Genomic DNA, 19185 nt, shown 5'->3' on the forward strand with positions numbered 1-19185 from the left:
TATCGTTCTGTCTATCATTCTATCGTTCTGTCATTCTATCCTTCTATCCATCCATCCATCTTTCGATCTATCTATTCTACATATCTATGGCTCTATCTATCTATCTATCTATCTATCTATATCGTTCCATCCATCCATCTATCATTCTATTTCTATCAGTCTTTAGCTCTATCTGTCTATCCATCCATCATCTTTCGAATCCATCTATCTATGTTTCTGTCTATCTAGGGTTCTCTCTCTCTCTTTCTCTCTGTCTATGATGAACAGTTTTGCAGCCTCCTTTTGACGCGCACGAGTTCATAAACAGAGAAGCACGTGCTCATATAAACAAGTTTTGCGCGCGAATCTCGGGTGGCGGTATCCTAGCAACGCAACTACCCAGCACCTGAGGTCGGAAGTTTACTTAGCATTTCGAGCTTATAATCAGTTTATATATTTACTTTCTATGTACGATTTCGGATTAGATTACTCTTCGTCTAAATATTGATCATTACTCTTTATTTGATATATTATCTCAAATAATATAGTACTATTAATATAATATTATTATTATTGTATCGATACTATGTAATTATTTCAGATATAACGGTAGTAATATCTTCATTATTTCTCTATATTTATGGAAGAAATGCATTTCAGAAAAATCTTAGAAATCCAAATGTAAATACTGTAGTATGTATAACTTATTATAATCAACTTAAACATAACTTTAATAAAACATTTTAATAAAAATATGGAAATAACGAACTTTTTTACATTTAAAACACTTTTTGAGTCCATTAGAGTGACCTCTAAAACTGTTCATGGGGACCTTAAAAATGTCACTTTTGCCAGAAATTGTCTTTAAACTTAAAATAGTTTAAGTCCGTTTATTTTCATCGGCATTTGTGTGATAGTCAAAGTTATTTACTTTACACTTATTAGATCAACTTTAAATGTTTTAAAGGTCTTGAAGGTCTCTTCTGCGACTCGAACACACAACCTTCTCAGTCCAGCCCGGATCATTAAGCACTAGGTCACGGCACCCTGATAGATCTCCAGTGTTTGCTCAGTAGGGCACGTGCATGTGGTGGAGAGTCACATTCATGCGCGTGGAGGCGTCACACACCATCCAAGAGCTCATAGAGTCAAAGTCGAAGTATCTTCCGGGAATCTGCGGATTATCTCGGTAAGAACAACTAGAAGCTTCGTTTAAGCCTTACGACCTTCGATGAAGCGGTTTACGTGCGTTTTAAACACGTAAAAGCGTCGCGTTTCCTCCCCGAACGCGGTTGTTTTGCAGAAAATGGCGTCATGGTTTTGTTGTTCAGTCTGTGGATGGTGAAGAGAAGGTCGGTTTTGATTCCGCGCATGATTATAAAGGGTTTCAATAGTTTATTAGATGCGGATGACTGTTGTTAGCAACAATATTTGTGTTTTGCTGTGATATTTGTCATATGTGAGTCAGGAGAGCGCGCGCAATGGCGCGAGCCTCTCCAGCGCCGCGCGCAATGACGAGCAAAGCGCAGCAGTTCGTAACTCAAGCAGCAGTTTCTGAGGTTCGGTTCTGCATGCTTGGGTTTTGATGTGTTGTAAAGTTTATTTTCCATGTTTGATGACGTCTTTTACGCCTTTCCATATGCGTCACTCGCCTTTTGTGGTTTTAAGATGCATTATAAGTGGTTCTTCCTCGTGTCTAGTTCGTCAGTGTGAACTTTGATAGTTTCAAATTGTGGATGAGGTATTAGAAATACTGAAAAAATATGTTTAAGTGGCCGTTTGGATACTGTGACAACATTTTAACTCAATCAGTATCCAGCCAAAAACATACTTGAGTTGAAGTAAAAACGTTTATACTAATTTAGAAGTAAGTTTAATGCAATACAAGCTTCGTAAAGCAACTTATATAATCACATTTGTTTTCTGAATGTCCTCACTATGAAGGGTTCTAGCACAAACCAGGTGTTAAACTCAAACTGGTGCATGAGAACAACAGTAAACCCATCAGAAGCTGATTTTATAGGTGTTTGACAGTCGTTTATAGACTGATTGTCAGCTGTTCTGACTTGAGTTTGCAACATTTCAAGTGTTCAGCTTCTATAGCACTCAAGTACAGTACATATTCTCCAAAATAATACTTAAGTACAGTAATGAAGAACAACTTTACACTTCTGAGTTTGGACAAAGAGATTTCACGTTAACGTTAAATAGGCAGATGTAATGAATAGTGTTGGGAAAAGTTACTTTTAAAAGTAATGCCTTACAATATTATGTCCCTCCCTAAAAAAAAATAATAAAGTAACTGAATTACTTTATGTAAAATAATGCATTACGTTACTTTTTTTTTTTTAACAATAGAAAAAGTTCTGTTTTTGGCTAATCTAAGGCTGAAGGAAATGCGATTTCACGCCTGTACAGTAGAGGGCGCAGCTCAAACATTCTTACTTTAGCAATAAAAACAAAACAGTGAAACACTAATGTGATGATTATCTAATTTAAATCATTTTTGCATATTAAATAGTATGGTTGCATTGGATCATTGAAGGTCAGCAGCAAAGACACTGGTTAATAAAGTGAGATTAAATACATAAAGTATATTAGTTAAATTTAGCATATGAAATTATTGCAAGTTAGTGTAATATTCTGAGTTTGCGTTTCACTGTTTTTAATCTTTTTGAGGAACACTGAATCTGTTTTCATGCAAGTGAGATGAGTAAATGTATGTTCACATTTAATCTAAAACCACAATAACCATCATGTTCACACACAGCGCACACAACGCCTCTTTTAACACTGGGACAGGAGAGGTGTAAATAAATTGGTAAACGAAGTAACTTTAGTTACTTATTTGAAAATGTAACTCAGATATTTTGTTGTAAATTTATAAGTAATGCATTACTAGTTACTTGCAAAGTAATCTGATTACATAACTCGCGTTACTTGTAATGCATTACCCACAACACTGGTAACGACTGTAATGTTCTTCATGTGACGTAATTATGAAACTCATGTCAGAATATTTAATTAAGCATGAATGTTTAATACAGAAATCGGTTTGATAAATTAGCTGCCAATGTGTTTTGATAAAATATATATATATATTTTTTTCTTTTTTTTTTCAGTTGTTTAATAACTATACTAAATTTGGTCTGATCTTTGTTATAGAATTTTGATTAAAATGCAAAATGAAAATTTTAATTTTTAATTTTTAGGAAACAGTGTGAAGTACAACTTAGTAAATCTGTTATAAAATGGTCATTAATATGTGGCCCAAATTAGAGAAAATCTGGCAAGTTTCAAAACTGTTGTAAGATGAGGAACAAAGGCTTTTAAGATACATTTTAAAATGATTAAAGTCTTTAAAAAATTAAAACTATAAGATCTATCTGTCTATCTATCTATCTACTTTTCCATGGGCTTGTCATGTTAACCTTCAGTTATTGTCAAGACTGAGAGCATATGTTGTTGTTTTTCAACCAAACTCCAGCAGAGGGCGACACTTAGAGATCCCTCTTTAAAGAGAGAATGAGTGAAAATGAATATCCTGTCATCATTTAGTAACCCGCATGTCATTCCAAACCTGTATGACGTTTGTCTTCTGTGGGACCCAAAAGCAGATGTTTAGCCGAATGTTCATGCTGCTCTTTAAGATACAGTGAAACTGGATGGTGACCAAAAATGACAAAAAGAGCACCATAAAACATCATAAATGTAGTCTGTGTGATTTGTTTAATGTATTCCAAGCCTTCTCGAGTCGCACAACCATGTTCACTGTTCACTTTCACTATAAGGAAAAGAGCAGCTTAGACATTCTACTTCAAATTTATCCTTATGTATTCCAAAGAAATTCCAGTTTCTGTCTTTTTTTTGTTTGTTTCCATTTAGCTAGTTTAATTAGGTCAGCGGTTTATCTGTATAAGTAGTTTGAAATCATCTAGCCATGAAAAAGCACTCATCTTATTACATTACGGTGTGAATTGCTGCCACATTTCAATAACAGTGCGTCAGCGAGTGGAGTTCGATGGCTCTCTTTAGTCTGAGTATTCAGTGTTAGTGAGAGTGTTTGGAAGGACTTTTACAGGCACAAACATTTACAGGCTGACAGACATCTTATACAACCAATGTTTTTTATTCAAAAGCAAAGGGAAGTGCTGTGAAATGGACAGGGATCGAAACAAAGAGACTGAGACACATATGCATGTTCAGTACGTTAAAGCAAATTTATTAGTAGATTAACATACAAAAAAGATCATATATATATGTATGTATGTGTGTGTGAGTACGAAAAAGCTTACATTTAAAGGACATGGATGTATGTCTCCGATCACTGTCCTTTAATGCTTTTTAAGTTGGATTTAGAGGTGTTTTTTACACCTCTCTTCAGTACAGTTAAGAGTCGCTGTTTATTGATCTGCTCTTCTCTCTATCTCCACAGAGGCGCATTTGAAGAGGTTTAGAGATGGAGGAAACTGTGTCTGTGTCGGCCAATGAGAAGTGCTGTCAGACTGATGACATCACAGGTGAGGCCGTTGTTCCCGGGCCTGACCATGCGAGCAAGACGCTAGGTAAGCTTCCACTTTATGAATCTTAAATGAATAATACATGCAGATGTCATCTATGAAAGACATTTTAACTTGACCAATGGGATCCATTCTGACCTGCGCACATGAATGGATATAATCCGAAACAAGAGTAAATGCTTTTTAATAGCGGCCCATCCGCTCTGATCCTTCCCCTATTAGAGGATTACAGCAAATTCCTCCACTGCCTGCTATTGTCCTTCACTCAGTAGGGGCCACTAGAATCTGTGACCCTTACAGAGGTGAGGTCACGCCCCTCCCCACCCCCTCACACACTCTCTCACACACACACACACACACACACACACAGGGTGAAATGGTCACATTGATTGGGCTGCTCTTTGCCCTTGTTATAGTGGGAGGTCAAGAGGCCACGCCCATGCGATGATGTATGCATGGGGGTGGGCTCAGGGGAGGGGCTTGAGTTGTGTGTGCAAGTGATAAGATATAGCAGTTTTACTTCCTGTTTACATACTTTTTCTACTAATAGTAGAAATGCATTGAATGAACTTACAGGCTTTATAGAGAGTGTTTTCCTTTCAATCTCAACATTAATTTTGAGTATGTAAAACTAAAATGAATAAACATTGTCTTTATTATATACTGTTATAGTGCTTATTTATATTTTGAATTAGCTTTTCTTTTTATATTTTCAGTTTTCATTTTAGTTTGTTTTAATACATTTTGTTATGTGCTTTTAGTTTTTTTTATTTAATATTTTGAATTATCTTTTATATTTTGTTTTTATTATAAGTTTTGTTAATTTTTTTTTTTTGTCATTTATTAGTTTTTTAAATGTAATATTTTGAAAGATCTTATTTTCTGTTTTATTATAATTTTACAGTTTTAGTATTTTTTTTTTTTGTAATTTTAGTTTATTTATTATTTTGAATTAGCTTTTATATTTTCAGTTTTATTGTCATTTTAAAGTAATTTAGTAATTTATATTATGTGCTTTTGTCATTTTTTTTTTAATTATTTTTTAAAATAATTCTTTATAGCTTTAATTTACTTTTAATCAGTTTTAGTAATTTTAGTACTTAAACATTTATTTATTTATTTATATTTATTAGTTGCAAAGGAAACTAATATCATCTAATGTTCATGCTATTTTATTTCAGCTTAATTTCAGTTACCGAAAGCGATTTTTAATAGTTTTACTTTTAGTTATAAGAATACCAAAACAGTCATGTACTACTATCAGACAACTAGTGAGTAAATCAAGTTTTATTTACCAGCCAAAACCAATTTTTCTTTCCTCTGCCACTTGGCAAGTGCTAAATTTGGACCCTGGGCTCTGATGTCCAGTGGAAACTGGCTCATAGACCATCAAACCAGAAGCATAAGTCAGCAGTGTTGAACTGCGGAGCTCCAGATTGATTCAGAGTGTTTGTCGACTGGCACGTCCTCACCTAGCTGTCCTGACATTGGCAGATTTCCGGCCATTCCTCCAGGAAATTCCCTCACACAGTCATAAAACACCTCCAATATAAGGCGAGTCTCTGAGGACCGCTCTAAACACACTGCTGGCTGCTCCGGCCATAAATTCTCCAGCATCCCCATCATCAATCTCCCACTGATTTGGTCGCTTTATCCACAGCTGTGTTCATGCCCCGTATCTTTACACACGATTGATTTTTCACCTCCTCACATACAAGAGTTATTGTCTCCCACTGCGTATCTGTTCCCATGTAGCTCTGGTGACGGAAAATGCTCTTTAAGAGCCGTTTTAGATAATCTTTTCTGAAGAAAATATAAGGGGTTTTGCTTGATGCTACAGTGTTTGTCCGTATCCATAACCTTAAGTTTGAGCAATAATAATAATAATACTAGTGTTATTTGCAAACTCCACTAATAAGTCTTTTCTGTAATAGTTTACACAAACTAGAGCTTCATTAATCAAAACCTTGAAATATTGGCCCAAACAGAAGAGATATTATCTGGTGGAAAAATGTGTATTAAATCAAGGCTTTTGTTTCAGAGCCAGACGCTTTCGCAAATACTCATCTAGACAGTCGCAGGCAGCGGCCATCAATAATGCAAACTTTAATAAAGTCTCATTTAGAAAGCACAAGCTGAACCTCTGAATGGATATGACTCATTTCGGTGAGATCTGCCATCCAAAACATACTGGCACGAGCACAGCAAACTAGACGTCAGATCATCATTTCTGTATAATGAGTTTGTCTGTGGAGAATTATTCAAAGAGATTCAGCCTGACGGACTGTCATAAGTGTTAATAAGAGAGATAAGCAGTATTATAAGTGAGGTACTTGATTAATTTTCTGTAAAGACCTTCAGTATGAGCATTTCTCAGGTGTGAATAATATTCAGTGATGCTTTATGCCTTTGCTATATTTACGACAGCTAATCTATTTGTTTAAAGACCTGTTCATACTAAGAATGATAACGATTACTATATTAGCGTTAGTCTCAAACGTCACGCCCATGTGCATATGGCACTTTGGGAGTTTCGATTGGTTCAATATGATTGGTTGAATTGTACAGGATTTTCTCCTAAACATGACGCAGAACAAAACAAACTGTTATTGGTTGCTTTACATGTCAGTCACACATCCTCTTGGGCGGTCCTTGGCCAATGAAAGCTGCGATAGAGTCCGAAATCGCCCCCTATACCCTTACCCCTAGGGCACTATTTGAGGGAACAGCTATTTGTAGTGGTGTCCGAAACCATAGTGGACGTTATCAAGTGCGCTCATTTAATCCCAGAATGCACCGCAATAACGAGTGTACATCCGATGTACGCTCAATGGCTAGAGAATACCCATAATGCACTGTGAGGGTCGTGCCAAATGAATTCCCGTGTCTCGCCAGAAGATGGCACCCCCAGCTGTAATCTTTTAATCTTACTACTGGAGCTGGAGGTGTATTAGGCTGCTGTCACTTTAAGAGCTTATACACAGATCCAATATACTGTTACACGCCATGCGTTTTCAACTATTTACGTTCCAAAAATAGACTGTGTTTACCTGAATACTCGCCAAGATGGACATTTTGACGTAATTTTGTATGTATTTGACCGTTTAATCGCAGTAAGACACTCAATATGGTACTCGCGAGCTGTTTGAGAGGGGGCTTTATGTGCGTGCCACTAATTTGTAGTGTTGTCTGAAACAATAGTGGTCGTTATCAAGTGCACTCATTTAATCCCACAATGCACTGCAATAACGAGTGTACAACCGATGTACGCTCAACTGCTAGAGAATACCCATAATGCACTGTGAGGGTCGCACCGAATGAATTCCCACATCTCGCCAGAAGATGGCGCCCGCAGCTGAATCATCCATCCATCCAATTTCCAAACCACTGGTCCGATGTGGGTACAGCATAATATCATACAGATATAAATTCCATTTTAGTTATTAAATTGTTTAATTAAGGTTTATACATGCTAGAGTTCAAGATAAATATTTTCATTACTATTTGAGCTGCCAGTTTGCCAAGTTTCAAATGATTATTAAACATCTAACTATGCAAAAGCGGCAGGCGGCAGCCCTTCCGACGCACTTAGTGTCCGAATTCACTCTCTCATTTTCATTCATTCATTTCATTCATTCCTTCAAGTGGACTATGTTAGTGGGCTAATGTAGGGAATACATTTCGAACACAGCACAGACCTTCTGCCGAAGTTTCGTCGTCTGCCGCTTTAGATGTCGGGCTCTTTAAAGCAGGATGGATTCTGATTGGCTGTCAAAGTTTTTATTGTTCATAAGCTGGAAAAAAATCTGAAAGTGATTCCAATGATATAATTTCTCTGTGCTGTTATAGTTACAGTTGTGGTGTGGACTCTGCTATTCTTTCATATTTAGAGTGATTTTTAGAACAGTATCTTTATCATTACCGTTACAGTTATAGTCATTGGTGTGAATGGGCCTTAAAGGGATAGTTCACCCAAAAAGGAAAATTTTGTTATCACTTACTCACATCACATTACTCACCCTCATGTTGTTCCAAACCTGTATGACTCATGGGGGTGAGCAAGTGATGACAAAATTTTCATTTTTGGGAGAACTATCCCTTTAATACTGTTCTGAAGTGCAATTTCAAGAGTGTAGTATGCATATTATAAATAATTAATTGACATTACTGTAAGAATACACTTTTTCTGTTGCAGTCTACTCCACAGAACCTGGAGATCCCCCTCTGCTACAAACACCGCTGCTCACCTCCAAATCTGGCATCCAGCAGATCATTGAATGTTTCCGCACAGGTGCTTATATGTGTTACCTCACCTCTGTTTCCTCTCTTTATGATCATAGTAGAACATACCATTATAATGAAATGGAAAGAATGTGGAGCGCCGTTTCCGAAAGCATTGTCTGACCCAACACAGAATCTCAATGAGTCCCATCTCTGCCCTCTTGCGATTATTTGCAGGTACTGCACAGCTGAAACACATTCTCCTGAAAGAGGTGGACACAATCTTTGAATGCAAACTCTGCCGCAGTCTCTTCCGTGGCCTTCCCAATCTGATCAAGCACAAGGAAATTTATTGTTTCACTCGAATGCCTGAACCTGATGGTTAGTATAACATTGCCTTTCTGCTGTTCATTCTGTCTTAAAAGACCAGCGTTGAGTTTTCCATGATATTTTTCCATTGACGTATGGAAATAAAACTTAATTATGTTTATTCTGCCTCTTCTGTTTACTTTCCAGCATCTAATTGTGATTTTGGGATTCAGGAAAAACATTTAAAGCCAGATTAACACTCACACCTTGCACTTTTGTTGTATCTTATTTATTGTTTGTGCTACTGTACCTTTAAGACTTTGATTGAACTATGCATCCTAACACATTTTACACTGTTGTTAATCAGGATATTAATCAAGATGCATTACTGTATGCCATTGACCAGCAAACATGGATGATCGTGTTATGGTTGTGATCAGGGTCAGATATTAATGCGAGCTTGGTGCAAAAATGCCACCAAATTTAACAAAATTAATTAATTCCCCTGCACAGTTAAACTTAAATTGATTACAACCTTCGTGATTAAAGTAAAAGTGAAATTATTATTCCAGAATATAACCTCAGTGATAAACTTCAGCTTCTGTGCCACCTTTACAGTGTAATGATAGCTTTTGTTGATGATATTAACATTTTATTGGTAACAGTCTGTAGTGTTCTGATTGATTGAATCAATTGAATAAATATAAGAATTGGATATATAAAAGACAACATGGATACATTTATTAAGGTTAATTATTGAAATTCCCCTTTACAATATTAAAATTGCCCCTAAAAATCTATTCCACAGGGCAAACATTGCCCCTTAATAGAAAAGTTAATTTCTTACCCTGGTTGTAATGTCATAATTGATATCTGAACGACCCATTTTTGCAGATTAGTTTCAACAAATGATCTGGGTGATCTAGGCCCTGTTTCCACCTGGTATCAAGATGCGTTTTGGTCGATCGGATCACAAGTGGACGACACTAAATACAGGTGTAAATGGGGTGTAAAACGTTTTGAGCTTTATCGATCACTTCCTGAGGTAGTTGAAAACACATTCAACTGGATTGCTTTCGAAGTGTAAACGCTCATGTGGTCGAATGCGTTCGAACAGCGCAAAAGACTGCCTACTGACCTAACGTGTAAACATTATGGGAAACGTGCTAGACAGACGGGATTTAAACATTGTCGGCTGAAGACCCAAGTTTGGTTTGAAGATGAAAAATGTACCAAGCACAATGTTCTCTCACCATTCCTGATTTCTAACACAGCGTTCGGCGTTGTCTTGCGGCTGTTAGAGCAGAAATGAAAGCTGATGCTCTCCGCGTGTTTTTCCATCGTCTACGGTTGTGTTCGTCTGTAAATTGCAAATTGAGCTTATTTTTGTCCATTAGATTTTGTCCATTCATTTACCCGCCCATAGACCATCCCCTCGAAGAAATCAGGACAGAAGTGGTTGAAAGTGGACAAAAGAGACGGATTAAAACACCAAGTGTATACAGGAATGTGTCTCCCTCGTCTACTTGTGATCCGATGGACCAAAACGTATCTTAATACCAGGTTTAAACAGAGCCCTAGTTGTCATAAGTGTTATAGGCCCGGTTTCAGATTAAGCCAGGATTAGGCCTTATTAAAGTAGGACATTAAAGTACGTTTTTAAACATGCCTTAGAAAAAAAAAAACATTACTGGTGTGCATTTTGAGACAAACAATGGCACTGATATTTTTTAAAATATGTCAGTGCAAGTTACTTTTAGTTAAGACAGTTTAAACATGCATTTTAGTCTGGGACTAGGCTTAAGCCTTGTCGGTGAAACCGGACAATAGTATATCTGCTACTGTTTACCATGATACGGTCCTGTTAACTAAGATCTACTTCCGGTTTGTCTTCTAGACCCCTCTGGAGATGGCAAAAAAAGCTTGAAAGAACTTATTGAGGCCATCTATCCCCGCTCTGATAAAGAGGAATACGTACTGAAATTTGAACCCATTCCCAGCAACCAGAATGCAGTGTACCAGTACCTGTCCAAAGACGACGACCTGCCACCTTCATCCCAGAGCCCCAACCACACGGCCACAGACAGCTGGAGACACTACCACTCCAACAGCCAGGAATTGTACACAGATGAGGTCCGGTTAGAAGAAGAGGAGAGCAATTGCATTGATGGCGAAGATGAGAGGGAGAACATGGACAAAGGAGAGGAAGATGCAGAGGAAAACAAGGAGCATCCAGATGCTGAAGAACCTGAGGAGCCAGTGGAAGAAGACCTGGCCTCCTGCAGATGCCTCCTCTGCAATAGGACGTACAGGGTTCGAGGTCACCTTAGGAGACACCTGCAGACTGTTCACAAGATTGTATCCTCAGGTTCCACAACCAAATCTACTGATCCCCCGTCCAACTCCAAGAAAATGGTCAACGGTAAAGTTCTAGACAGTCCCAACACTAGTCCTAGTTCCTCCTCTAACTCCCAGAGCCCCAAGGAGGACAAGGTGCCATCCAAGGCTGAATTCTCTGCGGGCTTTGACTTCAAGGCGCGCTTCTGCAAGCTCTGCAAACGGACATTCAGCTCCGTGCAGAACCTGGAGAAACACATCGAGCTGCATACGGACAATGGCACAGACTTCTTTGTCAAGTTTTACTGCTGCCCGCTCTGCCGCTACAAGACGCGCCGCAAAAGAGACGTGCTACGCCATCTCTCGGAGTTCCACAAGAAGAAGTCCTCCTACCTGAGCCGGATCTCGCAGTCGCTGGAGAGCTACGCCATCAAGAAGCCAGCGGAGGTCGTGTTGAACAAAGAAGAGGCGAAAGATCAAGGTCGACAACAGGAAGTGAAAGTCAACCACAACTACACTTCGCCATATCCGACGCGAAGGAACCTAAAAACACCTGGCGTAATGCGCAACAAGACCTCGAAAACTGGCAATAAGAGGCGCCGCGTCGAAGTAGTGACCAATAGCAAAAAAAATGTGAAGCCCAGTAGCCCAAAAGGGAGTGTCACTAAGAAATCTCTGCACGTGTGCAACATCTGTGGGCAAAGCTTTAAAAAGACAAGGTACCTAGGGTTGCACAAGAGAAGCCATCTAAAAACTGCAGCAAGGAGCGCAGGTATCAGAACAAGATCAAAGGTCATGCTTTGGTGAGTGCACCTCCTTTTTCCAAAAACCCTAGTGAGCTGCCTTGCTTTCTACTGCCTAGGTAGCTTCCTAGTAGGCTGAAGGATTGGCTGAAAGAAAGGCTGCTTTGTCCACCAACTTTGTAGTCATTTTTTTCACGTAGCTTTTCGCAATGCTTTCTGCAATTGCATTCTTGACAAAAAATGCATGCAATTCTGCTTTCGAATTCAGCTAAAACATCTCAGAATGCAGATAACCTCACCGCAATGCAATCTGCAATTGCATTCTTGACAAAAAAATGCATGCAATTCTGCCTTTAAATTTGGCCAAAACATCTCAGAATGCAGATCACTTCATTGCAACGCATTCTGCAATTGCCTTCTTGGCCAAAAATGCATGCAGTTCTGCTTTCGAATTCGGCTAAAACATCTTAGATTGCAGATCACCTCATTACAACACAATCTGCAGTTGCATTTTTGACAAAATTGCATGCAATTCTTCCATCAAAGTTGGCCAAAACATCTGAGAAGCTAGATTACTTCACCACAATGCATTTTGCAATTGCATTCTTGACAAAAATGCATGTAATTCTGCCTTTGAATTTGGCCAGAACATCTCAGAATGCAGATCACGTCACCGCATTACATTCTGCAATTGCATTCTTGACAAAAAAAATGTGCAATTCTGCTTTCAAAAATAGGCCAAAACATCTCAGTGCAGGTCACCTCATTGCAATGAATTCTGCAATTGCATTCTTGACAGAAAAATGCATGCAATTCTGCCTTTGAATTTGGCCAAAACACTTCATCGCAATGCATTTTGCCATTGCATTCTTGACAATAAAAAAAAAAATAAAAAAGCATGCATTTCTGCCTTCATTTTGGCCAAAACATCTCAGAAGGTAGTAGTATTATGTTGCCTACGTTTAGGCTCACTCCTCATGCAAAATCAGGAGCTGTCTAGGTAGGAAGCTCACTAGTTTGTGTGCAGTTGTTTCCTGTGCTAGCATGTGTTCGTTTTGCCTCTGATGGCGAAGGAGATGGTGTGTGTTGTAGGGGAGAGAGGAATTGTGCTGTGATTGGCAGATTGCTACCACAGCCTTGCTGCTAATGAATAAGAGAAATCCCAGGGTGGACTTCCAGCATGGAAGAATGAAGCATGGATGCCACAGCAAGGCCCCGGAAATTAGGCCGCCCCGGTCTCACCTCAAGGTTTAAAGAGCCCTTGGGGTGCCGGTAGAGTGGTGAGGGGGGCTTCTTTAAGAAGCAATTAAGATAACTCACCCGTGTCCTTGGAAACAGGGCTCGGCTCAGCCGGGCGGTATTAATCACGCCGCTCTGTCATAGGACCGGAGAGACAAGAGAAGCTCTCTGATCTTCAAATAAGGGTGACGGAGTTGCCTTGGGTATCCATGACCATTCTTGACTTGTTTTTTTTCCCATTAATGCCCCATTTTCTCCCCGTGGTAGAAGTCCATATGTCACTCTGACAGTTAGCATTTCACTTGTTCCTTTGGGTCTTAGTCCTTGTGTTTTTCTCTGGGTTGCAGTAAGTTACATCTAACATGAAAACACATGAAGGCAGGATTACCAGCTGCTCCCAGTCGACATGTGGCAGAGAGTTACTTAAGCAATAAAGAACTGGAGTCTGTGCGTGTTGTGTCCGATAAACATTCAGCCTCGGCGCACAGCCTCATGTACCTTATCATATTATATTATATTATATTATATTATATTATATTATATTATATTATATTATATTCAGCGTTGGGTAAGTTACTCTAAAAAAGTAATTAATTACTAGCTACTTATTAAATCTTTAATAGTGTAATTAGATTACTGTACTAATTACTGTAATAATTAATGCAAGTATTGCATTACTTATTACTTTCTAAATCCCATATCAGCCTCGACCAGTTGAACAATATAAGGATAGACATGAAACTGCTCATTTAATTCTGTCAAATAAGTGTTTTATATTATATTATATTATATTATATTATATTATATTATATTATATTATATCATGTTAAATTGTTACAATATATTTTTCATTTTTATGTATATTTCATTTATATTTCACAATATTTCATTTTGATTGCCCCTCTTTTAACATTTTGATTAACTTTAAGTGAGCAGTAAATAAGGGGAAAGAAAAAATAATTCTCAAAATGAATGATTTAAAAACCCTACTATCTATATATATATATATATATATATATATATATATATATATATATATATATATATATATATATATATATATATATATATAATATGTATATGTGTGTGTTAATATATTAATAAATAATAATACAGATATTTTAAACTGTTTAATTCAGTTTAACTGACAATTACGTAAATTGCAAGGAACTATAAGGCACTTAAAATTTCATGATTTTACTATAGTACATGCCCTTAAAAATACAGTTTTACCATGGTACATTTCTGAGACATAACTTTCTATAAAACCTTGATAATGCTATGATACTGTTTTTGTCTTTCTAACTCTTCCTATCTCTCTTTATTAGATATTTTCTGACAGCGAACTGGACTTGCAGCGACAGCGGAAAGACATACTGGACAAAGAACAGCCTAACCGTTAAAAAAGTACAGAAATCCCAGTGCTGTACTACGAAAAAGTTGACAGTGTACAAAAAAGACGTTAGTAGGGTATAAGAAATGTGTGTCCGAGCTTTCCCATCGTCCCAAACACACATATTGGAGAATGTATGTGTCAGTGTAACTGTACAGTATTTTCAGCTGTGCTCTGTTATCCATTCATGAGGGGTTCAGACCACTCTCAAATGTAAGAGGAAATATATATGCTTTCTATTCCCACGCTGCCATTAGTAAGATTTGACATTTCCATCCAAAAACGGCCAGATGATTATTCCAGGCTCCAGATGTAGTGAACTGGCCTCAGGCGGAGCTTCAAGACACACATGCTCTTGTTGAGAGGGCACTGAACACCGCTGAACGCTGCTGTTGACACCCATCAGACTCATTGGTATTCAGTGCTGTCGTATGGGGTGAGATCTGGACATCTTTCTGTTCGATCGCTGAGAAAACGGTGAACACTGAAGACCACTGGAACAACATGAACTCCGTTATATTAAGGGAAAAGGATCTTTTATGTTTGAAAAGCACATGCTCTGGGGAAGATGATCAGTTGTGCTTGTGTGAACTGCAGGTAAAACACTTTCTATCAGATCTTTTTTAGTTGTGTTCCCCTGCAGTTCTTTGATTAATTCGTCTGATATCAGTTTTAGATGATTCTTGTGTTATTTTACGCTCTTCATTTGTCTTTTCACATTTTACAAAAAAAGTTGACAGGTCTTCAGAAGCATTTACTGTGCAAATCTGTAGATCCAAGTTTCTTTGTTTAGCCTTCTGGAGGATAAAAGTTGGTATTTTTTTTATTTTTCATTTTTCTTTGTATTGACCAACAATAAACAGATAAATTACCATGTGCATTGTTTTCTATTTCTTTAGGCTATGTGTTTGAAATAATTTGCAAATGTTTTTAAGTGAAGTTTAAAGGCATTTTGCATGTAAAATGATGGAACTAACGCAGGTTTGTAAGTATGTTTTTCTTTTTAATTAAAATTACCCTTAACACATCAATATATAACACTTCACTCTGATTCTATATGTAACTCTGGACCACAAAACCAGTCATAATTCGCACGAGTATATTTGTAGCAATAGCAATAGTATGGCTCAAAATGATTGATTTTTCTTTTATGCCAAAAATCATTAGGATACTAAGTAAAGATCATGTTCCATGAAGATATTTAGTAAATTTCCTACCGTAAATATATCAAAAATGTATTTTTGTGAGTGGATATGGATTGATAAGGACTTCATTTGGACAACTTTAAAGGTGATTTTTCTCAATATTTCGATTTTTTTTTTTTCACGCTCAGATTCCAGATTTTGGTATCTCAGCCAAATATTGTCCTATCCTAACAAACCATACATCAATGGAAAGCTTATTTATTCAACTTTCAGATGATGTATAAATCTCAATTTCAAAAAATTTACCCTTATGACTGGTTTTGTGGTCCAGGGTCACATATGTGTATAGAAATGTATTATTGGTTATATTTACAGAAAGGCTAAAAGATGATTTTAAATCCCAAAGATTAGTAGTGAATGATTGAGGTTCTGCTGAGTAGGTGTCATAATTTGGTGAGTGATCAAGTGTTTTTACACCACTAGAGGGCAATAGTGCACTATTTATAAACCAGCTGCTGGAGTATAATGCAGCCAAATCTAACATTCCCAACTTTCTAGAAAAAATGTTTTACTGTTAGGAAATACAAGTTCAGTTTATTCAGATGTGAACTTTGGTTAGTTGGCCAAAATAACTAAATAGTATAGGCCACTGCATGCTGAAGAGTGAATCTACTTGTTTGCAGTCAGACACATTAAATCAATACATTGAACTAGGGTAGAGTACATCCAAAAAAAATAAATAAATAAATAAAATAAAAATATTGCGTTAGATGACACCAGACATCATAATTCGCTGCTATAATTTGACTGATTTAATATATTATTATATTATTATTTATTCCAAGTACAACTGCAGCGCGAAATCCAATATGATGTTATAATCTTCACATTCCTGCATTTATTCCCTCCTTTATTCAACTATTTCTGCACTTCTGCATCTTCTTTCTGTGCACAAGAGTGGGTGTTTCCTTGGTCGTTCTGAGGAAATGGTCCTGTGCGTTTCCTTCTGAAATGAGAGCATGCTTAATTTAAGACTGCATGTGATGCACGAGAGAGAGAGAGAGAGAGAGAGAGAGAGAGAGAGAGAGCAATCACATTCACTGGGAGGATTTTGGTGATGCGCTGTTCATTTCAGCACCACAAACCTCCATCTGAGAGCAGAAAGAAGGTAAGATCTCACATCTACTGCACTTCCATGTTAGGATGTTTTAAAATACTGCTGTTATAATGCATTTGTAATACTATAGGAGAAAACGTGATCTGCTCATTCTTTTGTTTGAAATGTTGCTCATGGAAATCTCTGGAGCGCGAAAACTGTCAGTGATCAAAAAGAAAACTGTTGTGTTTTATTGTGTTACTGAGACCTAAAGGAATATTGTAGTTGTTTCTATTTAGCTCATTTGTTTTAATAGTCACTTAACAGCACTTTATTGTTTCAGAAACAGTAGCTGCGCTTTTAATAAGATTGCATTGGAGATGCATATGAAGAAATGAGCGAGAATGCAGAGGCTGTTGATTAGAGAGTGTGAATCATTGCATTGCATCAAAAGAATGTGCGTAAATGCGCACGCATGCATGCTGATTCATACACATGGACTGTTATGTTTGTAGTTCATTTCTCTTTTAAATTCAGAATTATGAATTAAAAATGCGCATGCTTAATATATAGAATTGCACTAACAGACTTAGAACTCTTAAATGCACGCGATTGTATGTTTTTTCCCCCCTCAACTACAGTTGTAAGAGAGAGAGCGAGAGAGAGAGAGAGAGCTCTGGATTCCTATGAGACAGGTTCTCCTGGTGGAAATATAATGGCATCTCCAGTGGTAGATGGTTCTGCTTGACACATACTGATTCGTGTAAATTAAAAAGAGAAATGGGACACACTGCGTCTGCCAGGGTAATAACTCCATCTGTCTCTGATATAACGACAGAAGAGAGGGAAGACCTGAGCTCTCATATAGAGATTAATTCGTGCAAACTAGTGGAATATTAGGCTGAAACAAATCCAATTATGCATACTTCATCGTATATGCAAATGCATAATTCAAAAAGGCATCAGTGTATCCCTGCACTCGAGAAACCAATGCGCACTGGTCTTCCCTAAAGATGATAGGAGTAGAAAAAACTGAGCAGTCATATAGAACAGAACAGAAAATCGTCAATTCGAATAGAATACAGCCATACAGAATCAGAACAACAGACGCCATTAGAATATTGACAGAACAGTGTCGAATAGAGTGGTGAATGTTGCTAATATAAAGTTCCCAGTAAGATCCAGGGATAATGAGGAGACCTATCCTGCGTAATCTATAGTGTCTGGGTTAGTGTGGGGATTTCAGTGGCTCACCAGGAGAGCCCAATCTCATTCAGAAGTGTGCAGTGGACTTCCTTTACGTCGTGGAGTGATGCTCTTGGCGCACGGAGGCGGCAGATTGCGCAGCATGTTTCTCTGTCGGAAGCGCGAGGATGCGCGTAACTGCGCCCGTTGCGCGTGATCAAACGATGGCTCTCCATTCTAGTGGAGATGTGGAGGTGTTTCACGAGAGCTTCTCTCTGTCTCGACTCTCTAAAATGTTTTTAGGTGCTTGGTGTGTGCCAAAAACAGTAAATTAATACCTTGATTTTGGAGCCTAGTGTGGTTTATGGCAAAAGGAATGTTTGAAAATGTAAACTGATATTTCATACTGACACACTACAGCAAAAGATAACGAAATAACTGGCCGAAAACCCTTTTTGGTGAAAATACTAACGTGCCTATACACTCTAAAAAATGCTGGGTTAAAAACAACCCAATTTGGGTTAAATATGGGCAAATCCAGCGTTTGGGTTGTTTCGACCCAGTGGTTGGGTTAATGTTTGACCAACCTGCTCAACTCAACTATTGATTAAAAATGACTAAATGGCTGTCTTAAAATGAACCCAAAATAGGTCAGAACAGACACATAATTTATTAATAAGCAATTTAATAAATGTTTATTATTTGATTATTGTTTATTAAGCCTATTAATAAATGTGAATGTATTAAACATATTAATAAATGTTCATTTCCAACCTATTTGAGTGAGTAATGCAGTAATTTTTAAACAGCAGATTGGGTCAAACATTGAACCCAACCGCTGAGTTTGTCCATTTTTTAACCCCAAATTTTTTAGATTGTAAGACCTTTGCACAGTACTGTATATATTTCACATGCTTTCTGTTTGAAATCACCCTAAAATTTTAGGAACACACAATATATTGGTGACTGTACTGATATTATTATTATTAAAAATTATTTAAAGAAAAAATTATGAAAA

At 37.5% G+C, this 19185-nt stretch overlaps 2 protein-coding genes across 4 annotated transcripts in view; both read left to right on the forward strand.

Annotated features, from left to right (window-relative positions):
* Nucleotides 1-948: 948 nt before the first annotated feature.
* Nucleotides 949-15613, forward strand: znf800b (zinc finger protein 800b). Of its 2 annotated transcripts, none has more exons than XM_051892104.1 (6): nucleotides 949-1168; nucleotides 4415-4544; nucleotides 8695-8790; nucleotides 8958-9101; nucleotides 10927-12169; nucleotides 14677-15613. In XM_051892104.1, coding segments are annotated over exons 2-6 (1590 nt in total). In that variant the 5' UTR covers nucleotides 949-1168; nucleotides 4415-4438; the 3' UTR covers nucleotides 14678-15613. The 2 variants fall into 2 exon arrangements, with proteins under 2 accessions (XP_051748064.1, XP_051748065.1); XM_051892105.1 differs by lacking the exon at nucleotides 949-1168 and adding an exon at nucleotides 1179-1331.
* A 1301-nt stretch (nucleotides 15614-16914) lies between these two features.
* The window catches only part of grm8a (glutamate receptor, metabotropic 8a), a 189294-nt gene continuing 187023 nt past the window's right edge, over nucleotides 16915-19185 (forward strand). For both annotated transcript variants that reach the window (XM_051892355.1, XM_051892356.1), the window contains exon 1: nucleotides 16915-17054. The gene's annotated coding sequence lies outside the window, so the exon portion shown is untranslated. The remainder of the gene's footprint in view (nucleotides 17055-19185) is intronic.

Source organism: Ctenopharyngodon idella, chromosome 4, assembly GCF_019924925.1.
Source record: "Ctenopharyngodon idella isolate HZGC_01 chromosome 4, HZGC01, whole genome shotgun sequence".
Lineage (NCBI taxonomy): Eukaryota > Metazoa > Chordata > Actinopteri > Cypriniformes > Xenocyprididae > Ctenopharyngodon > Ctenopharyngodon idella.